The sequence below is a fragment of the Erithacus rubecula genome (genome assembly GCF_903797595.1).
Source record: "Erithacus rubecula genome assembly, chromosome: 3".
NCBI classification, from domain to species: domain Eukaryota; kingdom Metazoa; phylum Chordata; class Aves; order Passeriformes; family Muscicapidae; genus Erithacus; species Erithacus rubecula.
The window spans coordinates 99,761,712-99,772,105 of record NC_136689.1 but is presented as its reverse complement, the minus strand read 5'-3'; the positions used below and the strand labels follow the sequence as shown (position 1 = coordinate 99,772,105).

General features: G+C 39.1%; 1 protein-coding gene across 29 annotated transcripts in view; it reads right to left on the bottom strand.

Moving 5' to 3' along the window:
* Positions 1–448: 448 nt before the first annotated feature.
* Positions 449–10,394, bottom strand: part of EPB41L3 (erythrocyte membrane protein band 4.1 like 3) — a 138,502-nt gene continuing 128,556 nt past the window's right edge. For 18 of the 29 annotated variants that reach the window (XM_079300714.1, XM_079300713.1, XM_079300725.1 and 15 more), the window contains 7 exons: positions 6,862–6,984; positions 5,960–6,346; positions 4,759–4,890; positions 4,233–4,331; positions 3,122–3,202; positions 2,739–2,855; positions 449–1,514 (listed from right to left, as the gene is read on the bottom strand). In XM_079300714.1, coding sequence (XP_079156840.1) covers positions 2,745–2,855; positions 3,122–3,202; positions 4,233–4,331; positions 4,759–4,890; positions 5,960–6,346; positions 6,862–6,984 — 933 coding nt within the window. In that variant the 3' untranslated portion in view covers positions 449–1,514; positions 2,739–2,744. Of the gene's footprint in view, positions 1,515–2,738; positions 2,856–3,121; positions 3,203–4,232; positions 4,332–4,758; positions 4,891–5,959; positions 6,347–6,861; positions 6,985–7,500; positions 8,230–8,949; positions 9,052–9,463; positions 9,539–10,394 lie in introns of all 29 variants that reach the window. The other 11 variants (XM_079300737.1, XM_079300738.1, XM_079300710.1 and 8 more) reach the window with 4 other exon arrangements.

The following is a 10,394-nucleotide window of genomic DNA, read 5'->3' as shown; positions in this document are numbered from 1 at the left end:
GGAGTGTTAGTGAGATGTGGCAAAGGAGCAAAAAAAATAAAGTGGAACCAGTAAGTAATACTGCTTTAAAGATAATTTTATCCATGTTTCAGAGCCAAAGTACAAAAAGAGAGTGGATCTGGATCAAGTGCTACTGACCTTGACTTTCTAAGCAACAACAAAATTCTTCATTTAGCTTCGGTGAAATGTTACACAACCAGAGAAAACAGAAGGAACCAAACAGTCCTTTTGCTTCACAAACCAAACATCATATGCCCAAACGTGAACAGTCATCCCTTTGGATTTTCCACTAACTCCCACTGTCTGCACAGTGCAGTGTCAGCCACTGAAGACAAAACACATCGACTGTGCTCATGAGTAAAACCTGTCGTGTCTTACAAACATAACATTTTGATTGAATACTAAAGACCACTAGGTGCTTTTAGACACAGAACAATACAATTTCAGATGCATTTACCACTTTTATTTCACTATGCAGAAACATACATTCACCATGTGTTGTGATGCAGCTGACAGTGTAATGGACGCCATCCCTTCTGTGGGTATTAGAGCTGGACACTAGCGAGTTTTCAGTGGACGTTCTGTACAGGTTAAGGCTTGACTCAATACTAGATAGTAAATGCTGACCAGATTCTCAAACAGATTTTTTTTTCCTCTGAGAACAAAAGGGAAATCAATAGAAAACCATCACGGTTATTTCAGATTAATAATTTTCTAAAGCTGCAAACTAAGTAAAATACAGATTTTTTTTTTTTTCTCCAAAATAACTACATATAATTTACAAGGTTAGGATCTGTGAAGGGTGACTGGAAGCTGACTCTGAACAATGCTGACAAAAATCATTAAAGTTAATATACTAAAATCATTACTACCTCATAAGGTATTCAGTCAGGTATACAAAGCACACTTTGTAAGCATTTATATGTTTTGATAAGAGTAAAGATTCATCATTGTTTATCGGGCAGTAATAAAACCAGATGAAACAAATAAAAGATTCAAGTTGTTTACTGAATAAACTGTGTTATTGGCACATCTAATTTGTGGTAAAACATTATACACAGTACCTGTACAGCTTCTAGTATTTTGGGGGTAATTCTTCATTTACAATATCCTTAAACAAAAGGCTTGCCACCTAACAAAATTTAATTTGTTTAGACTTTCAGAAACTGTGAAAGGCATGAACTGTTTATGTGTTACATGAGATCACTGTTTATATTGTTTATGAACGTGCAGGTAAAGCTGAAAACTTAGACATTTTAAGAAAATTAAAAATGCTGCTTTTCTGTAATTTTATTGTTGCTTCATGCAATATTGTTTAACTGCTGCTGATTCAGATTGCTTTCTATGGGAAGGTATCTCTGCCAGTTTCTTTATTAACGGTCAAGATCAATTCTTCTGTACTGAAATTTTCCATAGACAGATACAAGTCAGTCAGGTTGGAACTGAGACTCCGTATAGGTTCTCGTATTCCTACTGGTATGCATGTCTGGATTCATATGCATTCTAGGTTATTCCTGCAGAAAAGAGAACTCAGTTAGTTATTCAAAGCAACTACTCTCTTGCAAAAGAGATTTTGTCAATTTATTCATATAAGAAAAGCTGTTTGAAAACTGCATCATCCCAGTATAAGCAACTTGGACCAAATCCAAAGTCCACTGACGCCAATGGAAAGAATCAATGACATCAGCAGACTTTTAAGCAAGCCACATTGAGCTGTCTCTGAAACAATCAGCAGAAGAATCACAGCTACTCACTCCTTAGTGACTGGTTCCATCTTCCAAATAAATAACTGACACTGAAATTCTGTTTTCTTTAGGGTCTGTATATCCAAAAGCAAGAGAGCCAAAGAGCTTCAAAAGGTGTTGTGCATTATACTCTGTTACTTACACCAAGTGCTAGGGAATACATATTGTTTTAAGAATAAAATGCTGCTATCGATTCAACAAATCCAACAAGCAGCTTTTTCTTCCCCTTCTGCATACAGCATTCAAAGCAATTTGTGCAATGGTGCTGGCATTAAGAGTTTTTGCATAGCAGGTTAGTATGCATGACATGTTTCTGCACACAGAATAAATATAGGAATATTGAGACGTCTGTTTAGCCAGCCACTATTGGAGAGCATGCCTTTACTGAGAGAAAGCTAGACACAAGGAAAGCTGCATTATCATCTCATCCTGATAAACAATGCTGCTTTGAAACATTAAATGTTCTTTCAAGTACAAGAAAGCCAAGACACCCAAATACTGACAAACCAATTCACTGCATTTAAAAGCAAGTTGGACCATATCTTTGCAAGTTGGGAATTGAAGCATAATTTTGAACATATCTGCACAAGACATTTAGAAAGCAGCTGTAGGTTTTTCCCTTGGCATTTTTAAACCAAAATGCACACCTTTAAGAACAAATTTGTTTTGTTCTTAAATGACACAAAAGCAGACAACAGATTTTTTATGACTTCAGAAGTAGGAAATTAGACTATAACAAAGCATGGACAATGGGGACTTTTCAGAGAGCTAACGAAAGCAAATGAGTAGATTCTCTTTCTCCAGCTGGCACTGTTTAATGAAGGCAGATGTCGAACTGAATGTGGTTTACTTTCAAATATCAGAACTGATAAGCAGCAACTTGAAAATGCCAGTGAGAGAAAGTGAAGAGTTAAAGGTGAAATATGGTAGGAAAATAACATCTGCAGCATGCCAGCCCAGTAAATGCCTAGGAAAATCATCTGGTCCTCTTACCTGTGGTCAATCCTCCCCATCTTCTGGTGTGATTTCTGTCTCTTTATGTACCACTACTTTGGTCACTGACATGTCAGGGTGCTGCTCTTTGGCTTCTTTAATTGCCTGAGCCAGCGCCTATCCCAAGGAAACCACAGAAGGGCAAAAACAAAAAGGAGGTGGAACATGCATGATCAGTAGCAAGGTGAAAAGATTCATGACATATTACACAATTTACAAATGAGGAAAATGATTAAAATATGAAATATACCATCAGTGATTTAACTACTATTTCAGCTTAATTTAAGGCATGCCAGTATGAATAATATCTGTCAAAGCAAGGTTTAGAAATGTTCTCTTTGGCAGTCTTCAGGGTAGCCTTTTTAGCAGTTTGTAGATTTTACCTGATCATGATCAATATCTGCATCTCCTGTGATGACTATTCGTTTCTCAATTCTTGTCTCTGAGATGCCTCCTTTCACAGTCTAAATGGGAGGGACAAAAATGCATGTCAGTAACTTACTTTAGAGTGCTGCTACCCGCCCCCAGAATGATCAGTGAAGGAGCCCTGCAGAGGGTACAACCCTGGACTGCAAGTGAGCAGTTCTGGAGTTGGCCTGAATGCTCTGAATGGGCTAATGACCTCCAGATGTCCTTCCAACATGTGTAATTTTACAATTCTGGTTAATCTGCACATGCACCAAGAGAGATGTTTGTATGTCAAAAACAGCAAACTTGTCCCATGACAAACAGAATGGGAATATGAACAGCCCATATTCAGACCTATTTAAGTCCAGCTGCTTGCTTCAGAATGACATAGGGAGTGGTATGGCCTTTTTATGGCTCATCTGCTAATGGGGGAACTTCACTGCAGAAAGATGAAATCCTGTTCTCAGTGAATACTGGTAGGAGAGGTGTCACAGCACTTAGAGGGTTTCTACTTAGGGAGGGAGGAACTGTTTTGTAAATGCTACCTTAGAACCTGGAAGACACAGCATGGCTTGTCTGTGCAGATGAACTTTCAGTCTGGCTGTGGGCAAGATCCTCAGGGTACCACCCAGAAACACAGCCAAGGTGTTGGAGCTGACTGAATGTCCTGTTATTGCTACAGGATACAGATTCACTGTGTGCTTTCAACACCATGCAGTGCTAATATCTCAGGGCTCAAAGGCATAGTCATGTCAGCAGAGCCTCATGCTCAAACAAATTATTCCTTCCAGGCTATCACATGATGCCAATGTGTACTACCAGTTCCAGGTAGTACTTGCAGCTAAATCAAGTGTCTCTGTACAGCAAGGTTTTGTGCTTGCATAAACATACCCTAAGGGTTTAGGAATTGTGTCAAGTCATTGATGATAATCAACTCAGCATAGCCAAAGACAGGTGAATAAAGACAAAACGTATGGTAAATTTACAATATTTTGTTAAGAGAGTATCAGAATGTGTTCCCTTTTTGAAATAAATCATAGAACCAAAGCTGGTGAAAAAGGAGCCCCCTGTTTCCTGAGGACTCACTTTGGTGATATGTGTAGTAGTTGTAGTGCTGGTGGTTTCAGATGTGATAGTTTGTGCACTCATCAAAACACCTGGTTCAGAGTCAGCACCGCAATCCACCTAGAAACAAGAAAACAGCCACTCAAAAATGATCCTGACCACAGGGAAGGAAGAACTGGACTGTTAAACTTCCCTATTTCTACAGTTCATAAAGTGAGTATTTTATGGTAGAGGACAGCTGCTATTAGGGCGACCATGTGTCAGTATTTCTCTGTGCATCTGAGGCTGTCCTTCCACTCTGGAAGCACAGATGAGAAGATGGCACTTTTAAATCTGCAGTTTCAGCAATGTTCTTGAAAGGCCCTACACCAGGACATGAGAATGACAACCAGGTAAGTTGTTCTTATGTACATCCTCCTCAGACTAATATTTAACACTTGAACACCTAAAAAAAAGTTTACACTAAAGCATACACTAAAGATGGGTGAAGAAATAAATTCCTTAAAGGTACATTAAATTACACCATGTCTTTTGAAGAATTTCTTACCTGAGAAGACTCATATGTAATAGTTTTTGTTTCTGTATGGACTACTGGCACTTCCTTTGTTGAAATTTCAAGATTTTCCCCACCAGCAGGGACACTGCTGAAACTTACAGTCTCAGTCTTCACAACTGGTGACTGTGTGAACACAAAAGAAGGAAATGGAACATTTAGCAATGCTTATGGATTTTTCAATTTTTTTGAACAATTTTTTTTTTTTCTTGCTCAGGGCAAAGAAAGAATGTTAATAACTAAGAATAACTAGTGCTCTGATTTAAGAAAAAAAAAATAAAAGAAAAAAGAGAAAATTCATTACAGTGGTACATTCGTGTATATGATGCTGGCAATATTTAGCACTTCCCTGGATTTTACGAAAACAAAGTCCAAAATGTTCTAAATCCTACAAGAGGCAATGGTCACAACTTGCCAAACAGGAGGTTCCCTCCTGTTCCCTCCTACAGGAAACACCTTTTTGCTGTGAGTGTGACTGAACACTGGCACAGGTTGCCCAAGGATATTGGGGAGTGTCTTTCCTTGAAGATGCTCAAAAGAAGCTCTCTGGACATGGTCCTGGGCAGCAGCTCACTCTGGATATATCTGCCTGATCAGGGAATTAGAGCAGATGACCTTCAGAGGGCCCTTCCAGCCTCAGCTGTTCTGATATCTGTGATTCTACATTTTCTTAAAATGACAAGAGAATTTATTCTGTCCAGGCTTAGTCTTTTCATCTCTCTTGGGAAAAGAACCTGCACCACAAAACAGCTCTTGAAATTCTATTAATGGGGCTAAGATAAGGAACCCAGTCTGTTTGAGACACAATATATTTATTTATAATTGCAAGAAGCATGGAAAAAACAATCTATTTCTGTTTTTGAGGGAATGCTAACTTTGCCAGCCTCAATGGACTTTGCCAAACAGAATGCCAGCTATCTTGTTATCTATTGCATAAAATGCCATGAAATTTGGCATTTCTCTGTAGCATGAAAAGCAGTTCCAAGTAAAACATGCATGGCATTTTACTAATGATGGAAACCAGCAGCAAGCCTTGCAGGTGACATGCAAGGAGGAAATAAGAGGAGAAAAAAACCGCTTGCTATAAAAGTGCAATCATACAAACTGGGTACACTTTACTTTAAAAGACAGGAATTAACTTAATTGCCTACATTCACAGTTCAGCACAGACATGACCAATTCAACAACAAGTTACCTCAAAATGAGGTTTTCTTTCCAAAGACTCTGAAAGTTGGACTGTTGTTCTGTGCTCCTCCGCCTGCTCACACGAAGCAGCGGCAGCGGCTCCTTCCTGTTTGGTTTGGGCTTTCCCAGCCTCCTCCCTTTTTTCCTCCTTCGCCCCCTCAGTCCCAGCAGAGCCCTCCTTCCCTTTCACACCAGCAGCCGACGCTGCCTCAGCCTGGGCATCCAGCGTAAGTCCGGCCACTTTAGCAGGATCCCCGCCTGCATGCACCTCCATCCCATGTCTCTCCTTGACAACTACAGTCTCCTGTACAACCTTCTGCACTGCATCCTGATCCGGCTGAACAGCTTGCTTCATGTCACTGGAAGTTATCTCCTGAGATGTCGTCGTTTCTATTCTCTGCAGGGAAGGAGGAAAAAAACCCCTCAGCATCAGAAGTAGATGACACTTATTTGCAGTAGTACCCAAGCTGAATGTACTGTGAACATAAATTTGAAAAAACGGGCATTATATTTTGCCAAATTATTTCTCCCACAGTGTATGGATTTTCGTTCTCAGGATGTTATCAGTATAGCAGAAATGGAAAAAAAAACAAGAATCAAAATTTTTAAAAGTGAAGAGAAATTTCGATGTTGGTGTTTTCATTGGTATTTTTGAGTGAGTTTTACAAAGGCAAAATACAGCACCCTGCAAAATGACCAAAATTAAATGAAATGCAAGAAAATCTGGTTGTTGCTTTTTTTTTTTTCTTTTTGGTGAAGTTTCTGTTGTGGTCCATTGTAACAAAGGAAAACACACATGAATACATGCATTAGTTATACAGTTCCATATTGTGCAAAAAACCATGAAACAATAGAAAAACAAAAGTAATTGGTGTGTGGTTATGACATTGATGGAGAGAATCAAGCAGCCACCTGAGCCCAGCTATGGGAAGTAGAAGTAACCCCTCCTATGAACTCAGTCGGTTTTCTGGCAGACTCTATTAAAGTGAAGATATCTGAACCATCCAGGGTTTTTTCACTGGTGGACTGTTTAGTCTAAACAGACAAAGAGATGTAGAGTCATACACAGAGAAAAGGCAGACTCAAATGCACAGATATATTAATTGCCAAAACCAGAGGCGGAGACGGGGGAAAAGGAGAGAAGGTTGCAGGGGCACGGAGAGGTTGGAAACAGGAAAAGAATGGGAAAATAAATCAGAGCAAGTTCATAATGGCTGTAGTAAGCAATAGTTACAAAGCGTAGTTGTTAGCATTGGCGTGTTGCTGGTTCAAGCAAACCTCTTTTTTTTTTTTTCCTTTTATTAACAAGCCACAGCAGCAATACTGAATTTCAGTACATAAACCAGAAAGGTTGAAAGCCTTATATAATGTCTGCTTCAGACTGTGAGACGGATTCAAAGTATGAGAGAAAAAAAATAAGCTGGGTTGGCTGCTGTCAACATAAAGCCAGGCAGCAAGAGAACTGAAAGCCAGGGTGGTGTGAAGGGATTGCCTAAAAGAAGTCATGCTTTTATCTTTAAATCGTGGCATGAAGTCAAAGCCACTTTTTACCACTACTTTTGTTGCAGACGACTCAGTAACATAGTGAGCAGTAGCAATGGTAAATGGCTGTTCTCTGGAATATCTCCACTCAGACAGGCTCTTATCTGTCCGGGCAAACGCCCCTGCTTTTACAGCTCCTCCGCCAAGATGCTTTTCTGCTTTGCCAAGCTGTAAGCTTTCCAGTGTACCAAGCAACTGCAAATCCTGGTCCATCCTTAGTGTCTTTTTCAAACTCTCCTCTTCAGGACTTTGCAACTGAGATTCTGCTTCCTTTATGGGTGTCAGAGAGTCAGACAGTTTTCTTCTCGTGCTCTGCACATCGGAGCCCCGCCTGGCTTTCTCATCAGTGACAGGCTTGAGGATTTCATACTTGGCCCCTATTGGAACCATTTTCACAGATTCTTGCACTTCTCCTTCCAGTTTTTGCAAAGTTTCTACTGAAGGCTGTACTGCTTTCTCGCCCTCTTTAGCTTTACTTGTCATGGTTACAATTTTCCCAGATACGGTATCATAGGATTTTCCTAGGGTGAACATTTTCTGCTTATTCTCCTCATTGGATTGTATTTCACTTTCCAAGTCCTCAAAGCTCTGCATTAGAATGGTACTGGATTTTAATATCTCAGGTGGAAAGGCAGTTTTACTGCTCACAGTCACTACTTTGTATGCCAGATTTTTTTCCGATTCAGCATCAACTACCTCAGAGGGTATTTTGTCTATAATAACCCAATCCTCAGTGCCCTATATTTGAGATATAAAAGCTAAATTAGAATATCTGCAGGTTTATCTGTACTTCAGGAGCACTAAATTATGAAGACTTTAAGAAATCATGTTGCTTCTTCTGAAAGCATATAGTAACTTTTAGCACTGTACCTCTTAGAGCAGTTATCAAGCAAATAAGCAGAATTGCCTAAGGCAAAACATCATTTCTTTGCATATTCTCTCTCTTCAAAGGTCTATATAACATGGACCCAAAAATATTACTTTTGCCACACTATTTCTGTATTTGTTTGCAGCAAAATAGCAGGTCAATGCATAATTACAATGGTGATTGGAATCAACCTGGGGTTAAAAATCACATATTGTGGTGGTTCACAAAGCTACAGTCAAAAACAAATTACAAAAATAGGGCATATAAGCCCATTCAACTGTACCCCAGTTGTTACAAACATGCTGCTAATGACGTTTTAGGATAGTACACTTTTGTATGTAGCCTGCACTGAATTTCCTTGTTTTCATTAGAACATCAATGCCCTTCAGGATTGTTTAAATGGAGAAGCACAACACAGCAAACTGTATAAACTAAGCATACTACTAAAAATTCTGAATGAAACTTAATTGAAGCATCTTTTTTCCTCCTCATGCAAATGTGCTATGTGATTTGCTTTGACTTTAAGACCATAACGTCTGTATTTAACTAAGCAAATGATGTGTTTTAAAATCGAATGAATTAAAAATAACCTCTAGGGATGATGGGATACTTTTCTGGATAATGATTTGATGAGAAGTAACCAAAGTGCCAGCAGATTCTCCTTCCTGCAGCTTCTTCTCTATCACACTTGGCTAATAGAAAAACCAATAAAAATATAAAGTTCACCATCACTCAGCATAATCTAAATTCACTTGACAATATAAAGGAAACTCATTCTCGTGACAGAAGTGCCCCATTCACCGTAACGTTCTCAGTGAGGTTTATGCTGGAAATGCATGCAAACTGCAAACAACATCCAAACAGCACCGTGCAAAAAGATTTCTAACTAGCAGACAAATCAGTCTCTATTAGGAATGCATAAGCTCTGGAGACGACCCATTCCTCAGAATTTCGTCTCCAGATTATATCTCTGTCTGAAACTTATGAAATAATAATAATAATAAAAAAATATGAAAAGGGAGGGTTTGGAAAGCAAAAAAGATAATAAAATAAATAATTGCCATCCTTTCTGACTGCATTTCAATGAAGTATTTTTATTTTTACCTGCATTTCAAGGAATGTAGTACCTCCCTTCTGCAAAATTATGAGTTTTTCTGATTTCTCTGTTTCTTCTTTGGTCTAATGTCAGGGGAATAAATGATTTTAGTAAATGGAGGGTATAAAGTCCACTATACTTTACAGTTGCTCATATTTCTCTACTCTACAAATTATTAATCTCATGGAAAGGTAGGAAACAGAACTAAAGAGAATTATTTTACAGCATAAAAGTTTCCAATAAGAAGTGAAATCAGTGTCTCTCTGGTATGAATGCAAAGGAGGCATGGGTATACAAATGGTATGCACAAGAGTAGCACAAAACCCACTAAAGTGAGTAACACCCAGGCGTGGATGCACTGCTTTTCTTTCACTTCATATTATTCATTTAATTGGAACTGATGCCAGCTTACACATCTTCCACCAAGAGCCCAGAACAGGCCCTTCCATCTTCACTGTGGGCAAGGCTGTCTCCAGAGTCTGCAGCCCTCTCTGCCAAAGCAGGCAGGTGTGCCCAGCAAAGATTTCAGCTCTCCCTCTTTCCCATCTTTGCTGATATTAGAAGTCTTAGAAGCACTTTTCCTACAGAGGATGCTAACTGTTGCTCTATTATCCTGTAGTGGCACACTGAAATCTCCTCACTTTTATCCCATCAGTGCTTTCTATGAGAATAGGAAGAGTCTCTCTCTATCTTGGACAACTGGGAAAATTTTAAATGTTGGTAAGACTCAATTTCCCAAGGCTTTTGAGCTTCTGGGCTGGCCACTGTTGTCATTTGGCCAGAGAAAATAAGCCCCTGAAGAGCAAAATGGTTTTCTTGTCAAACCCTTTCTAGTAACTTCAGAAACTACTATACTCAATAGCTATGCCAATGGAAGTCCTATGACTGGCATGATGAAAGGGTGCATATTCTCAAGAAGAAAGATAGAAATTTAAAGAG